This window comes from Gamsiella multidivaricata (assembly GCF_025024155.1).
Source record: "Gamsiella multidivaricata strain RSA 2152 chromosome Unknown BC939scaffold_25, whole genome shotgun sequence".
NCBI lineage: Eukaryota > Fungi > Mortierellomycota > Mortierellomycetes > Mortierellales > Mortierellaceae > Gamsiella > Gamsiella multidivaricata.
The window spans coordinates 341,945-357,731 of NW_026251733.1; the positions used below are offsets into that span (position 1 = coordinate 341,945).

The 15,787-nt window shown below is 48.8% G+C and overlaps 6 protein-coding genes across 6 annotated transcripts; 2 read left to right on the forward strand and 4 right to left on the reverse strand.

The window, feature by feature from the left end:
• Positions 1-432: 432 nt before the first annotated feature.
• Positions 433-1,763, reverse strand: BC939DRAFT_128947 (uncharacterized protein). The gene is made up of 2 exons (XM_051550048.1): positions 1,156-1,763; positions 433-660 (listed from the first exon to the last, which is right to left on the reverse strand). Exons 1-2 carry the CDS (start codon positions 1,665-1,667, stop codon positions 636-638), a joined length of 537 nt encoding a protein of 178 aa, XP_051413289.1. The 5' UTR covers positions 1,668-1,763; the 3' UTR covers positions 433-635.
• Positions 1,764-1,867: 104 nt separating this feature from the next.
• On the reverse strand, positions 1,868-3,944 carry BC939DRAFT_128944 (uncharacterized protein). The gene is made up of 3 exons (XM_051550047.1): positions 3,822-3,944; positions 3,423-3,732; positions 1,868-3,314 (listed from the first exon to the last, which is right to left on the reverse strand). Exons 2-3 carry the CDS (start codon positions 3,694-3,696, stop codon positions 1,882-1,884), a joined length of 1,707 nt encoding a protein of 568 aa, XP_051413290.1. The 5' UTR covers positions 3,697-3,732; positions 3,822-3,944; the 3' UTR covers positions 1,868-1,881.
• A 456-nt stretch (positions 3,945-4,400) lies between these two features.
• BC939DRAFT_448652 (S-adenosyl-L-methionine-dependent methyltransferase) lies at positions 4,401-7,172 on the forward strand. The gene is made up of 4 exons (XM_051555263.1): positions 4,401-4,466; positions 4,563-4,827; positions 4,935-5,311; positions 5,405-7,172. The coding sequence occupies exons 1-4, from the start codon at positions 4,436-4,438 to the stop codon at positions 7,003-7,005; spliced, it is 2,274 nt and encodes a 757-aa protein (XP_051413291.1). The 5' UTR covers positions 4,401-4,435; the 3' UTR covers positions 7,006-7,172.
• Positions 7,173-8,639: 1,467 nt separating this feature from the next.
• BC939DRAFT_448654 (uncharacterized protein) lies at positions 8,640-9,699 on the forward strand. Its single transcript, XM_051555264.1, has one exon. It carries the CDS (start codon positions 8,770-8,772, stop codon positions 9,286-9,288), a length of 519 nt encoding a protein of 172 aa, XP_051413292.1. The 5' UTR covers positions 8,640-8,769; the 3' UTR covers positions 9,289-9,699.
• An 18-nt stretch (positions 9,700-9,717) lies between these two features.
• Positions 9,718-12,331, reverse strand: BC939DRAFT_448659 (uncharacterized protein). Its single transcript, XM_051555265.1, has 7 exons — positions 11,970-12,331; positions 11,791-11,884; positions 11,164-11,700; positions 10,725-11,069; positions 10,247-10,629; positions 10,020-10,147; positions 9,718-9,918 (listed from the first exon to the last, which is right to left on the reverse strand). The coding sequence occupies exons 1-7, from the start codon at positions 12,293-12,295 to the stop codon at positions 9,815-9,817; spliced, it is 1,917 nt and encodes a 638-aa protein (XP_051413293.1). The 5' UTR covers positions 12,296-12,331; the 3' UTR covers positions 9,718-9,814.
• A 58-nt stretch (positions 12,332-12,389) lies between these two features.
• On the reverse strand, positions 12,390-14,167 carry BC939DRAFT_448661 (malonyl-CoA-transacylase). Its single transcript, XM_051555266.1, has 6 exons — positions 13,681-14,167; positions 13,410-13,577; positions 13,199-13,302; positions 12,990-13,107; positions 12,703-12,881; positions 12,390-12,587 (listed from the first exon to the last, which is right to left on the reverse strand). Exons 1-6 carry the CDS (start codon positions 13,981-13,983, stop codon positions 12,545-12,547), a joined length of 915 nt encoding a protein of 304 aa, XP_051413294.1. The 5' UTR covers positions 13,984-14,167; the 3' UTR covers positions 12,390-12,544.
• Positions 14,168-15,787: the final 1,620 nt, after the last annotated feature.

Here is a 15,787-nt window from a genome sequence, read left to right on the forward strand (position 1 = left end):
CGCCATATAGATTTGTTGAATATGGGTCACTGGCTGGAAGCGCTTGTCCATCGAAGTACTGGCTGTAGGAAGAAAATGAGGCCGATGTGTCATTCCCATAATATGAAGGAGTAGGGAACACGCTTTCAGAACCACTACCTGGATTCGTGCAGGTGGTGATGGATGCGAAAGAAGGAGGGATTGTCGATGGTGCTGGATATGGAGAATCGAGCGAGCTCACTGTATCCATAGAGCTGGGAGTGGCATGATGGAGAGGTAATGCCAGTATGTTAGTCTGAGTTATAAAACGCGGTTTGCCTTAATTGCTCTCGACTGAGAAATAACATTCAACATTCATCCGTGTCGAAAAGAGAAAAAAAAAAAGAGGAGCAGTGGACGTCCAAGGACCTTGGTTCGCCAATTAGGAAAGGGATGCACACCATTGTTCGTTCTCGACCTGACCGTAAACAACGAGATGAAATGGGTGAATAGTGTCTGGAGAGTGAGATAACTGAATTTTTGAATCCCAGCTACTCGGCACGCTGCCCAGAGCTGTGAGCAAGAGGGGACCAAACTCTAACGACACTTTCAATGATAGCAAGGACCGCCCGAGTGCTTCGATCAATACCGCGCTGTCCTCTCTTATCTATGTTGTTCTAGAGACCGCGGCCTAGTTGTAATCTGTATCTGACAATCAATTATTTTTGTTGACAACAAGCCCTTTTGAGTTCTGTCGAAAAAAAGGAGATTAAGGGAGAAGACGATACCACTAAGAGGTTCAGCCCAATAGCCCCTCCACGTCTTGTTTGTTGTCATCATAGCGCTCAGGCACCCCACATTTTTTTTCCCAACTGTTGTCCGTGGCATCTTTTTTGACCGAATCTGCTTATGCTCGTAGACGCAAAGATATGCTTGAAGATATGGAGATATACGAGGGAAAAGATACAATGGTTGGTGGAATCAGTTCCCAGAAAGGAACTTGGCTTAAAAAGGATGCAGATGGGTAAGTGAGAGTCTATCTCACGCATCTTTAGAGGTACATACCCTGCGTACCATATATAGATAGATAAGGAAGTATGAAAACATTTTTGATGCGATATGAAAACTACAAACACTTGTAAAAAGAGTCGGCGAAGTGGAATGAATGCATGAGTGACGAGATGCAACGATACACACCTTGGTGGTCCGGAAGCAGCATCAGCAACAGCGAGAGATTGTCTGCTATCACTGTTCTTGTGCAAAGTCATGGACATTAGCCGCCATGTCAGGTTTTCCAATCTTTGGGCATTCGGCAACGAGTCCTTGGCCAGGGAGTACAGTCGCCATGCCTGCGCTGCTAATGGAACATCTTTTTTTGATTTTGCAATAACGTCTTCTTCATCGTCTGATCCACTGCTTTCCTGCTGATCTGACATTGCATTGTGTCGCACCATCATCGACGATTTCATGTGAAAAGATGTGGGAGAATTGAGGGAGTCGGATGGATGAGTGCGATTCATGGATCTAGGTTTAGGAAAGTCAATGGTTGGAGATAGAAGGGCTTCAGGGACCAGGGATCGCCTCGGTAACGGATTGGATCTTCCTGCATTCGAGCTGGATGCGACAGAGGATGTGGAGATGGGTAGGAGGGACGCCGAGACTGGGGCCCCCGATGTGGGTGTCGAACCCTTTTGGCCAGGGGATACCATGACTGGAAACAGCGGAGGTCGAGGATGGGATTGAAGGAAAGCGGTGGCGAATGTGGAGAAGCGCTTTGGAGAAAGAAGAGAGAGAACGAATTGAACACTGCATCTTTAAATTTTTTTCGCCCAACCCACGGACTATCTGTGGCCAATAACGTGAACAAGGAGCTGTGTAAACAAGTCAAACCATAATTTCAAGTACCTCGCACCCATGATGATACTATTTATTGGATGCAGAGGCATAGTGCGGCCCGGCTGCCTCATGCTCCTCCTCGGGACCATCGCTCTCCTGGGACTCGCGGAACTCCGAGGCACTATCAGAAACTTCAAGCGTGTAGAGACCATGGGTACCAAGCAGCTCAGACGTAGACCCGATTTCGGAAGCGGGTGAGGACGTCTGCCATATCGAAGGGGATACCGCGGGCCTAGCGTGCGGATGCTCTGCAAGGAACTCCCTTGAGATAGTACTGCCTGGGGTAATCTCCTCTATGACTAGCCGTAGCAACTCGACAGTGCGTGCACCGAGCTGCGGAGAAAATAGTGGATGATGTATCTCAGCTTGTGGTATTGTGGAATGACTGGGCAGTCCAGTTTCTGAGTGCTCTGAGTGCTCGGTGCGTTCTATGCGGGTGGTGGTCGGTGTGATAATGTGCGTTGTACCAGAAGTCTGGCCTTCAGCATGGCGAGTGAACCTGGTGCTTCCTGAGTGCTGAGAGACGTGCTTGTCAGTCTCGCTCTTGGCAGCCTCCGGTAGCGGATGATCTGTGGAACCAGCGTGCTTCCGTCCGCCATCCTCCACAGGGGCCGACTTCAAAGGAACATCGCTGCTGCTTTCCATAGGCATCGTCTTGGATTCCTTTTGACCGGAATGGCCTTGTCCAATCTCCTCCATCGGCGACGGCTCTTCCGCGATCGGACTTTGGGACGGTACGGGGTGACCAACCTCTGAAGCACTCCAATCGTCACCATAAAGGACATCGTCGGTACCCCACCGTTCCAAGCAGTGACATCCAGTGATGTATGTATATATACCTGACCGTGTCTTGAGGTGGTGATGAATTCTCTGTCCGACCAGCCTCCTAGGTCGCTTCCCAAACGGCCTTCCATATATCCGAAAAATCGCCTTGCGATCCATTAGAAGCGGTGTTGCATGGTGCCAAAACTCCCATGCAATCCCTAGGCCCGCCAGGACCAATGAAAAGCCAAGCATCAGATATACTTGAAGGCTGGGATGGTAATTGAGCGTTTTGCCCGTAAAGTCGAAAATGACAATCATCTCGCGATATCCGACCTGAGCAAACTGGTCCACCCCAAACATAAAAATGAACGCGCCGCCGCAACTCGTACCGCAGATGATAAAAACGCGCTCAAAGAATGTGGCGATGGCGGCTCCTCCAAGGATGAAGAGCCCCAGGATGACATAACGTCCAGCGTTTCCAATTGATAGATTCGCAACTGCGATAACGCCCATGGCGACGGCAAAACCACCAAAGGCGCCAGTGAAGGTGACGCCAAGGTCCCAGAATCGAAAAGATAGAATTGCTCCGGTTAGACCTGCCACTAGCCAGACCCACATATAGTAATGTTGTGGCATAAATGTCGTGTACACCAGATCCCACCGGAAGGCAACCATGATAATCATGGCAGCAACCGCTATAGAGAGTCACGGCAGAAATGAGAATACGGTATATGACCGTTATTAAGGTTACAGGCGTGTTATATTGGATTTACGATGATGACTAGCAATGACTAGAAGCTTACCCCAGGACAGAAATCCGGCGACGAAGAGAGTTAATCGGATGAACTTGAACCCATAGAAGACCTCGACGAGGCCGACCATGATGAGCGCGACTCCCAAAGCGCAATTTTGCGTCGATATACTGACATGTTGCCCAACATCAAGAGGAACACCGCTGTCGACTGGTGTCATGCTCGTGGGAAGGGCCCATACACAAGATATAGTGACCAAGAGTAGTAGCAGACCTCGTACCAGACGTGGCAATGCGCTTGTGAGGGTATTCTTGGCAGGGTCCATTGCGGATGGCGGTAGTGATATGAATATTGTCGCTGCCTTGGAGGAGTGCCGAAAGAGTAAGGATCATTTTATGTTTAGCACTGCTGTTCCTAAAGATACCCTAATAATTTCAGTCGTTTACATACTTTGGCGTGGTTATTGACTATCGAAGATCATTCTCCTGCAAAATATTATTCTGGGCTTTATTTCTTGCGCCGCAAGGAGAGTGGCCTGAAGGCGAGGTGCGGAGGAATGCTTTGAAGAAACGGGCGCTGCGAAAAGCACAGAGTCGGAAAAGAGAGAACAAAAAGTGTGATCACCCGTCTTTTATGGTCCTTTACTGTGTCAATCTCGGAGCGCTTCGTCCCTTGAGGGGGTGGTTTTTTTTCCTTCTGCTTTTTGTATACTTCTGTACGCCCTCAACATACGGTTCTATGGCCCCTTTGGCATTGACAACGATCCCCATCCCCCTTCAGAAGATGCCATATGATGAGATAAAAAAACAGTTCCCCTTATTCGCGCAGAGCGCAGTTACGCTGCTGAAGAGTCCATGCCGTGGTCATGCTACAGTCTTTACAGAACTGGTGATCCCCTAGCCCCTATTCCTTCACAACAGACCATAATATGTGCACCAAACATCAAGCACGAACCTTAATCGAAAGCACAGCCCTTAACACACCAGCGAAACGCGAGATTGGCCAGACACCAAGACATGAACGAGAAGGCTTCTTTCACACTTCAGCATCTCTCATTCCTAACCATGGATCAGGCCACCGATCTCGCCGTTCAAGGTGAGTGACACGAGGGCCAGTCATAAACGCTAGATGTCAAACGGATAGGCGTTGGAGGCTAAACTTGAACTGTCTGGTGGCTATGAACACTCCTAGGCACAAACACCTCAAGCATCACCTCGAAGCGGAGTCTTGAGCGTCTGGGCTATTTGGATCCATGCCATGTGCCGGGGGTGACTGAAAAAGACTCGCCCTTCATGCTCAAGTATGTGGTCCCAAAACCCTGTCGTCGCTCTCCAGTGATCAACCGCGCATACTACCAGCGGGTCGAGAGCATTCGCGCTCTGGTCGACGGTTGGATTGTCGAGTGCGAGTCTCTCGGCGTGGACGAGTGTGCTGTAATCAGTCTTGGATGCGGATTGTAAGCAACGTTTACCGCGCCTTATATATGCCCTTACGATTTCCCTTCAATGTGCCTGAGCTAACAGCACCACCTTATCACTGGAATTCTGAACAATTGCCTCACAGCGATCCGACCTTCTTCAGATTAGCCACGCTGAGAAAGAGCAAGCAGAGCAGGACGAAGCTAAAGTATATCGACATCGATTATCCCACACTTATTGCAGAGCGACTATACATGGTCAGGAATCAGGATACGCTACGCAGTCTTCTCCCAGAAAATCCATCCAGAGAAGATGTTGCAGAGTTTGTCTCAGAGACCTACTCCTGTCTGGGCATTGATCTGCGAAAGCTGGACCAATTGGAGAAAGGGCTTCAGGATGCGGGCGTCTCGAAGAATGGACCCATCGGGATGCCGATCTTAGTAGTCTCCGAGGTCGTTCTTGCATATCTTGAAGCAGATGAATCGGATGCTGTCATCAAGTTCTTTGCGGGATATCCAGAAGGTAACTCCATATTTTTTCAACTGATCTTTTTCTTCTAAGGATTACATGAGTTTCTATGGTCTTTAATAACAGACCTTTACTGATTCACCATAGCCACTTTCATCCTTCACGAGCAATGTATCCCGACATTTGATGCCGACCACGAAGAAAACCTCCAGCCTTTTGCCCTGACCATGTTTAGGCATTTTGAAAGGACGATGACGCCGCTTAAAACACTACGCAAATATCGAAGTCTAGAAAACCACCGCGATCGATTCCAAACGCTCGGCTGGCCAAGCTGCGACATCTTGAACATGAACCTACTCAATGACTTTATTGTCATGCCTATGGAGGAAGACCATCAGCGGATATCACAGCTCGAGCCCTTTGATGAATACGACGAACTATACTGGATCGGTTCCTATTACTTTATCGCCATCGCTTCCACAACATCCGGCAACTCGCCGGTTCCGATTCGAAGTCCAGATGTCCTTCGGCACATCAGCCTACGAACGAAACTCCAGGATCCCACATATTTGTCAGAAGAGCACGTTGATCAAGGAAGCTATGTCAATATCAACAACGCCTCTACGATGACCCCACACTCCGCCATCTCCTCTATTGAAGTCAATTGGGCTGGACAGAACCCATTCCCAAGACTGGATCTCAATCGGAAGGGCCACACCGTGTCTATTCTCGGCGATCATGCGTACATCTTCGGGGGATTCGGTTTGGACACAACAGATTACCAGGAAGACCAGAGGATATTCCATGCACGCTCGCAGCAGACACGGCTCGGTTCCATGATGCGTCTGGATCTCGTCAAAGGATCAGTAGAGACGCTGCCACGAGATGAAAATGGGCCAGCACCTCGAATGCATCACTCCGCCGTTACGACGCTCGACGGGTCGGCAATTTATGTTTATGGTGGCAGGGATGGTCCTACCAAAGTTCACAACGACGTCTGGAGATATACGCCCGAGGACGGATGGGACCCCTTGTGGCGCGCTAAAGTCAGTCAGGAGAGTGACAGCTCAATACCGAAGGGCTTATTCAAGCATACTGCCAATATAGTGACTATTGCTGACAGAGAGATGATGGTCGTCTTTGGTGGCAGACTTGAGTCTGGCGAGGCGAATGATCAGGTATGGGCGTTCGATATTGAGGAGGGCCAATGGGGTCATTTCCGGTGGAGACAAGTGGATCAAAGGCAAAGGCTGCGTGGGATATTTTCACACAGCTCCGTGGTCGTGAAGGACGAAGCAGGTCAGGATAATTTGATCGTAGTAGGAGGCATCCTCGGCAGTAGCGAGAAGGTGTTGAGCACAGTTTGGAGTCTTACCTTAGGTATCAATGATGATGACCGGCAATGTTGGGCGGAAGCAAGAGAAATCGAGGTCAAAGCAAATAATGGTGCCCCGTTGAAGCCGAGATTTGGCCATTCAAGTGTTGCGGTTGGTGAAGACCGGATTTGGGTCCTTGGAGGCGTCTCTTCTCCGGGGCTGCTTCAGTGGCAGGAGACCATGATCGAGATTCGGCCGAGCGCAGGAACATTCCAGCACCTGTGCCCATCATCCTTCAAAGAGCTGGTTATGGTGGGCCATGCAACTGCAGTCGATACGAGCCGCGGAAGAATTATTGGAGTTGGTGGTGGAGGAACGTGCTTTGGATTTGGGGCATGGTGGGATACCTCGGGCTGGGCTTTACAGATCTAGAGTAAAGCTCTCTCTACACTTCAACTAAACAAGCAACATCACGACTGGAAAATATAATATACACATCCTTGGGCATACTTTGCGATCCGTTGTTGGCAGATATCAAGGGCATGTACGTCTAATGGTTCAGCCCACGAAGAACTTCTGCCCTTCAAATTCATCTGCTTCCAGTCGTATCCTCGTCATGGATAGCTAAGAGGCTGATGACACACATATAGGAAGAGTTCTAGACAATCATGTGGTCGCAGGCATGGTCCATGCGTCAATGCCAGTTGGGATTTCCTTCTGCCCAAAAAGACGAGATATCGTCTGTGACACAAATGACAGCCATGTTGTGATGATGGATGGAAAAGCGACGAGAAGCCTAGGACAAGGCTACATCCCACGCTATCTAGTGTAACAGGACGATTAGAGCATCGACTTCTAAAGGTTAATAAGAAGCTAGCACAAAATGGCAACCGCACAATCGATCATGAACAACGTCCACCATTATGACCGTCCCCTGCAACGCTGCGCCAACGTGCGAGCCCTCTCGATGCTTTATTGCAGAACTGCTGGTCCGCATTTGCATCCACAGAGTAATCGTAATGGCATGATTCCAAGCCATTGCGTTCTCAGGAACCGTTCGGGACATCCTCGTTATCATAAGATGTATAAATCCAGTACAAGACCTGAAGCCCACCATCAGCACCCTTGGAGCCCTCGATGACGAACGCGAGCACGAATAGCCCAGATTTAGGATCCATAATGGTGTCTCTAGAGCTGCAGAAACAAGGCGAGGATACGATCTGAGAGATCCTTGAACACCAACTGTACGGTTCATATCCGATACCTGGATCAGAATATTCTGAAGGATACGATGGCCCGCCCCCACGTACGCTGCAGCAGCATCATGGCGACTCCGATCTGCATCGTTAAGTGTTTTTAGTATATATTCAATGGCAAGATTTTACGATCTGTGGAGGATCTACGGAATCTTTCTATTTCCACCTTCACTCTTGAATGCCAGTTCCCGTATCAGGTGTTTGCAGTTGATGCAAGTTGCTATGGGGATCATCTTTGGGTCCCTGGATGTGTACCTTCGCCGAGTCGAAAGATGTTACCGGTCGCGATCGTGGTCCTTGAAGCGGAACGAGCGTCTTCACTCAGTTGTCGAAGACTGCGGCACAGGATCCAAAGGCATGCATGCATACATACGTCTTGTGCAAGTGACCCCGCCTAGATGACATCGATCGACGCGTACAAGAAAAAATCGTCATTGGTCAAACGTGACAAAATCCGACTTTACTGTTCACGGAGTCAGCAGAGCATCGAAGTTATTGCTGCACTAAAATCGAAAAAAAAACGGCTAAAGGAAACGACAACCAGAAGCCACGATTTCTTCTGTCTGTACCTGTAGAAAATGACGAAACGAAGTTGTTTGTCGTGGCTGCTGGGCACAAATAACACACAAACAGACATAGCCGATGCAAGCACAGGGATTACAAATGCCCCCTTGTTTTGGTGGCAAGATAGAAATAGTTCGCCATGGCTCCTGAAAAGACAAGTTGTTGTAGCGTCGAGTGGCAGTGCATTGCAGAACATAAATACCATGGACCTCCCCTGCACCTCTTTCCTATTTTCTCTTCAATCATCCTTACGATAGAACAAGAAACTGCACAGCAAACCCCCAGTTCATCCCGACGACACAAACGAACATCGCCCAACCAGAAAATCAGGAGCCAAAAAACTACTTCCCTCAAAATATACGGTCAAAAAAAGTATATGGCCACCGAAGAAATGTCCCTCCATGCCGCTGCGGCCTCGACCTCGACCAGCAGCATAGAGATCCTCCTGACGGACCAGCACATGATGCAGTACACCATGGGTCTTAGTGATCCGCACGACGTACCCGCAAAAGATCTTTACGAGAAACTTTCCTTCCTCAAGCAGCAACAGCAGCAAAGGAAAATGAACATCAAGCCAGCCCATTCGCTCGAGGAATCTCATCACAACAGCCTCCATCGTCAGCACCAGCACCAGCACCATCATTGCGATCTATCCATCGATACCTCCAACACCGTGACCTCCAAGTGCAGCTCACAAGATACACTCATGGAAATCCTTCAACAGATCGATCACCGTCATCTGCAGAAGGATCTCGAGAAGGAAAATGAACTCGAGCTCGAGGAGGCCGCCACCTTGAGACGCCATCGTCGCTACAAGTTGAACCCGGACCTACTCAAGGATCATCCCTTTACCCTGAAGCAGAACCACGGCCTCGCCAACCTACGCCATAGCTGAGAGGAATAGGCAGCTTGAACCGCCATTTTTTTTTCATTTCGTCTCCTTCGAATAGGAGATGCTAGCCTGCGCCCTGGAGCAAGTGACTAAGATAGCTATCAACACCCGACATATGAATCGTTTTCAACTCTTCCTCGCCCTCGATATCCAATTGCATCCACCACATCCAATCCAAAGGAAATGGACCCTCTGCCTTGTCAACAGGGTGACTCGCCCCAGCACCATCAGCGACACTACTAAACGGATGATGAACATGAACATATGGGCCTACGATACCTTCCCGTACGTAACTTTCCAACGCTACACAAATTCAAGAGATGCTCCTGTTCAATATGGACCATAGATCATCACTACCCCTCAGCTTATGAGCACGTCAACAAAATAAAATTTTTGTCCGAGGATATTGCAAAGTGTCGCAAAATGTCAATGCATTTAATTCGCCAACTCGCAAAGAAACTATTGGAAGATAACAGAGGTGTCGACACAGGTAGCGTTCTGTGTTTTCATTTTTTATTACATAGTTGGTCTACTTCGCCACAGGTGACATTGCTGAACGTGTCAATGTCATCGTAGATGAAGGAGACATTGTATTGCCGCTAAAGTACAGCGATGTCAACTTTCGTACCTCATCTATCACCATTAAAAAAAAAAAAAAAAAAGGTCAATCAATACACAAGTGATGTTTTTCTTCGCAGTGGAAAGATCAGAGACAAAGGATCAGAGCACTGTACCTTCAACTTGAACAAGTGTACTATCCTTTCGCGATACAATCATATAAACCTCCCGATCCTCAAATCGCTTGCCTACAATCCAATGATTCGAGGGTGACCGAGTCGTAATCTCTGTGGCGTCCGGCATCCTAATAACACACAGAATCAAAGATTTAGAGTGCTGTCATTGTCAAGAACACCTATACCGATGCCCATGTCTTTCAAAGCAAATCACTTCAGATTTTTACCGGTCAAAGTCCTGCTTGATATCCAGTAGCGATAGAGCCATATCTGATGCCATATTAATTCCCCCCTTCCCTGTAGGCAATCCCAGTTGCGCCTTGATCGCCAGGTTCATCTTGTTGAAATACAAAAACCGAATCTCTCTATCATTCGCTACTGTGCCGCCTAGGCTGCGAGCTGCATTCGCCTCCTTAATCATCTGCCTCGATACTTCTTCCAACAACGACCGTGTCGTGTTCTCGCTAGGGTCTAATAATGGAGGATCATAAACCAGACCTAAGATGTAATCCTCCAGCTCCTCAGTAAACTGTTTAGGTTCGTCGATCAGTCGTTGAGACTCATCCTGCGTGACAGGCGCGAAGAACGACAAGCTGAGTCCGCTCTTGTGCTGTAATTAGAATTAGATACAATCAGTTAACATGACAATTTCATACAAAAGAACCCCCCCTCCTCCTCCCTGCGATTGAGTTTGATTTTCTTTACCTTGAATATGATGCCAAAATATTCCTCCACGTCTTCGCTTTCATTAGATTCTCCAAACCACAGAGCGTTCACATGCGCATTCCCGCCACTCGCCAAGATGACCTCCCACTCTTCTGATGGCCGAGGACTCGACCCTGCTGTGCCTGTGGCCCCTGGTGGAGAAAGACTGTTTGAGCTGCTGGAGATCACGCCCTCGACACTCCGGATCGAAGGAGCAGGTGAATTGACACGCGACGTTGGACGCAATGGTGGTGTCGTCGGTGGTGTTCCTGCAGAAGTCGACGCCCTGTAGAATCCAAAGATACCGGTATTGGACCATGATTTTCCAAATTTGAATGTCGAGGTCTAGATCCCAACGAAAGACACTCAATTAGTACATCGGACAAAACTTCCTCGGAAGCCTTTTGGCGCATTCGTTTGTCCAATCGATCTAGTTTACCTTCCGTTTCCGTGACTCTTCCTCCTCTCTCCGCTCCAATGCCGATTGTGCACTGTACCCCTCATATCCCGTCAGCTGCACGACATGCCTCCAGGCGGCTCTCAGATCCTCGTCCCGGATATCACTCGACACCAACTGATCTTCAAAAGTTACCATCGAATGTGTGATCCATCCTTGATACTTGTCCCGTACGCTTTTCATCAGTCGATCGACACTTAAGTATCCAGCCTTGCTCAGAGGTAAATAATTAATCCCGTCTAATGCTCGCTCGAGCGTCATGGTCTTTTCGAACTCCCAGCCCAGGACCCACGATTCAAAGAACTCTTCCAATCGGCGCTGTAGCGGCCGGGTATTGCCATTGTGTGTCTGCACAAGGTTGTCCATGGTTCCGTTGGCGATTTTGTACATCGCATAGGCCTGTTTTAACAACGCGGTGACCACAGTGTCGTGTACTTCGTGCTCGAGATATTCAGTGATGATACGGTTCTTTCCGTCGGAGCCCTTGACAGATCGCTTTATCGTGCCGAGTTCTATACACTATCCCCAGGAGGAAGTCCATGCAAATTAGTCGTTCTGTCCTTGGAGCCCATAAGGATCAAGATCGCAGTAAGGGAACCCTTCACTTACCAACTGTAACCAGTACCCAGGTTCGGCTTCATAAAATGCCAGTCGGTTCTTCTGTGAGTGCACATTCTCGCACGGCGCCGTTGGTGAGAATATCCTAACACAGTTGACCCCATGTGCTTAGTCAACACACAGATCCATACAAGCGACAATCCAAAGCGAAAAAGGCAGCTCCTTCATACCGAGCAAAATTCACGAGTCCCTGTGAGAGTCCGATATTGCGCATCTTGACGTCCATCGACACAGTCTTGCGTGCCACATAGTAGAGAAGTTGCTCATGCTGAGTTTCGTCCGTCGGGCCAAAGTCGGGGTTGTAGATGCAAAAGTAGCCTAGTGTTGCTGGTGTGGTCGATGGTCCAGAGGATGATGACGAGGGTGATGCTGCACCGGCTGGTTTAGGTGACGTGGTATCCGAGGAGCCGTACATCAGACGCGGACTGGTTGCTGGCGTAGGGATGAAGAAGTAAAGGAAATGGAGCGACGAAGGACGATGGTTGCCCTCGTTCATTCACGCGCATGGCCACTGTGGCATCTTCCTCGTGACGCGCTATTAACGGACACGATTCGTTTATATAGCGGTTGAAACGCGACCATGTAGCACAGGCAGATAGCTCGTGGAGCTTTACGTAGTTTTATTGTCCCATTATGTTGCGCAATGGGCAATGATCTATAGAAGCTGGGGTCTGGCATGGTACATACAAAGTTGGTTGAAGAGTGGGGTGGGTGTGCTTTTGCTTATATCTGTGGGAGGTGTATTTTACAACGCCCACTGTTGGATGTCTTCAGCGGTCGTTACGGTCCTAGAAAATGCGCAAAAAGGAATTAAAGAAATAGGTCAGTCAGTATATTTTCAGCAACGATGGATGCTATCTTTGGGAAATACGGATGGCCAGACACCACTGCAAATGGACATACTTGACGAAATCCAGTGGGTATTCTTTGCGGAGCAAATTGGCGAGGACTTTGCCGGGACCTAGTGAGATGTAGTCGTGAACGTTCTCCTGGTCCCGCAGATATCCAATGCTCGTGTGCCACTGAACTGTTCCTGTCACCTGTCTGACCAGCAGATCCGAAATGTCCTCAACCCGAGTGATCTACAACGAAGAAAAGAACGACAACAGTTTTGAATGTTAAAACCCATTCATATTATTGTCGCACTCAGACACCAGTGCATACCCGGCAATATGCATCGATCAACTTACAGGCTTGGCAGTGACATTGGAAATCACATCGATGACAGGTTTCTCAAATTTGATATCCTTGAGCGCCTCCATCATCTTATCAGCCGCGGGCTGCATCAAGCTGCAGTGGAATGGCGCCCTACAATTGCAAATACCGAGAGGATGAGCTTTAGGTTCATAATAGGGCAATGGCCTCGGTGTTGACAAGCAATTGATCGGCTCCCACTTACGAGACTGGCAGGTCTACAGCTCTGGCAGCAATTTTTTGTGCTTGTAGGGATCTTGACGCATGGTCGACTCCGCGAACAGTGCCGCTGATAACAACTTGGAACGACTAGAAACGGGCAGCAATGAATCCAATGATTATAAATGCGTAAGTGAATGACGAATCATAATATTCTTGCAGCTGGTTTCTTAACAAAAGAGAACCAATGAACTTACACTGTTGATGTTCGCAATCTCCGCCACTTCCCCAGCAGGCAATGCTGCCTTGATCTCGTCCATGGCCTTGAGAAGCGCCTCGAGTTTCGACGAACGCACGACCAGCGCCGACATGGCTGTGGTTCCTTTGTTGGTCACTGCTTTGGTCATCGCCTGTCCGCGAAGTCTCTGGAAAAGTGAGAGAGGGGATAGAATGTGGTGTTAAAAGGCAGAAAGTGCGATGACGCATAGTGCAACAGCAAGACAAGTAAGACTATTAAGGCACACGTACGACTAATTTGACGGCATCTCGAAGTGCGACAGCCTTGGTGGCAACGAGGGCCGAGTACTCTCCCAGCGAGTGGCCGAGGGCATGTTTGCATGATTCCTCGATTTTGAAGCCGCGCTCGCTCTCAAGCACTCGCAGCATGGCGATCGAGGTCGTCAAGATGGCCGGCTGTGCATTCTCCGTCCGTGTCAAATCCTCCTGTGAACCCTCAAACATGACATTCTTGAGCGTACCCTCCAGAGCGTCGTCTGCTTCGTCTACGACCTGACGTGCCACGGGGTATGTGTCGTACAAGTCCTTGCCCATGCCAACAAACTGCGATCCTTGGCCTATTAGTAGGAAGCAAAAGCATATTCAGTCAGCAAGGAACCATTGGATGATATTCATTAGAGAGAGCGAATAATGTCTTTGGGATCACGACGACAACCGCAAAAGACGTGCTGTGTATAATTTTGTCATGGCAGCGTCAGACCAAAAATAAATTTTGCTCACTTGCAGCGCAACAAAGTGGAGCCAACAAAGACTCCCAGTTTATAGACGGAGTTTTTCTTTTTCATCAATCGATGAATCAATGACAGACAGAAAGCGATCGTGAGAATATTTTGATACCCTCCAATTCTCTCTTTACAGCACTCGAGAGGCATTGTCGCCGTTGGCTGGCTGGGAAAGCTGCTCCCCTCCCCCCAGGAACTAATTGGGGTCATTTTATCTTCCGTTGTTCATCGATGCTTTTGGCAATAAGGTGCGATTTTATCCCGATCCAGCCAAAAAGGAATAGGAAGGTTCATCCTCCCGGCTGGTCTCTTTTTGGGAACATCTCCACGATTGTACGATCGCGCGCTTTCGTTTTTGCCCAGTCACTTCACTCAACGAGTAACTCACTTGGTTACTCACTCGCGCACTTGTTGTCATACAGATGTGCAGATGTGCAGATGTGCAGATGAGCAAAGGAGAGCGCCTGCAAATACCGTAAAGTGTCATCCTCACAATGCAGTTTTAGCCAAATACTTCCCCACAATTTTCTTTTTTCGTCATTTGGGTTTCTCTTTCTGGCAACAGAGACAAACCCTGGCTTTCTTTGCTGTTACTGCCACTGCGCCCTGGCACCGTCACCATCAATGTCATCACAGTAATTTTTTAATGCCTCTCTCAATCTCTTTCCCCCTTATGGCATCTTTGTCCCAGACCTTCAATCGCTTTTCATTTCTTTCACTGAACAGTACCTGGAAAGAGAATCGCCCAATTGTTGCTGTCGCCACCAGATGATGTCTAAATGCATTAGTGAGATCGATAAATAAAAGCAGTTTAATACAACTATTCATGAGGGACCAATTGACGTCAATTGCTCGACAGTGAGGACGGACTGAGCATGTGAAATTCATATACGATACTTACCAAGTGCCGCCTATTCCTTGGGATAAATCTTGGCCGAGGCACTGAAGGCGTGGGCTTTGAAGGGACGGCCGATGGAGGAATAGACGTGGGTGCTGAGAAAATGGGTGTTGAAGGCGTGCTGGATACAATTGGTTCGGACGCGAGTGGAGTTCTTGCTGCTGCTGTCGTTGCAGCGATTGTAGATGCGGTTGAAGTTGATCTGGAGGGAGCGCTGGTGGCTATCGGCAGCATGCGAGAGATGGATGCTATTGGCGTGGCCTTGTCGAGGATAGCCGAGCGGACTGTTGTGCACGCCATGGTTGTAATGTTCTCGAGGATGAACGGTGTTGCCGCCTTTGTACTGTGAACTGTGTTGTTTCGATGTGCGCGTAAGCAGTAGTAGCAGCTGATCTGGTGAACGATGAATGAATGAGCTAATGAGGAAGAAAGAAGGTAAAGAGAGGGAAGTGTGAGTAATGATTGTGCTGTTCTCCTTTTTGTGTGCAGAGCACAATCCAACATTTCAATCGCGTGCAAACCAAACTGGACCGTCCCATTTGGCTGGCTGGCTCTTTTCAGATCGGGGGACCCTTGCACACGCGCGAGTCCGGTCCGTCCGAATTTTTTACACGGCCCTCTCAAAAATATTTGCCACCCTGCAGCCCCACCCATACGTCCACATATGCCGCACGCATTTGAACAGGTTCTTCCCCACAAATAGCCATCCTCTGCGGAC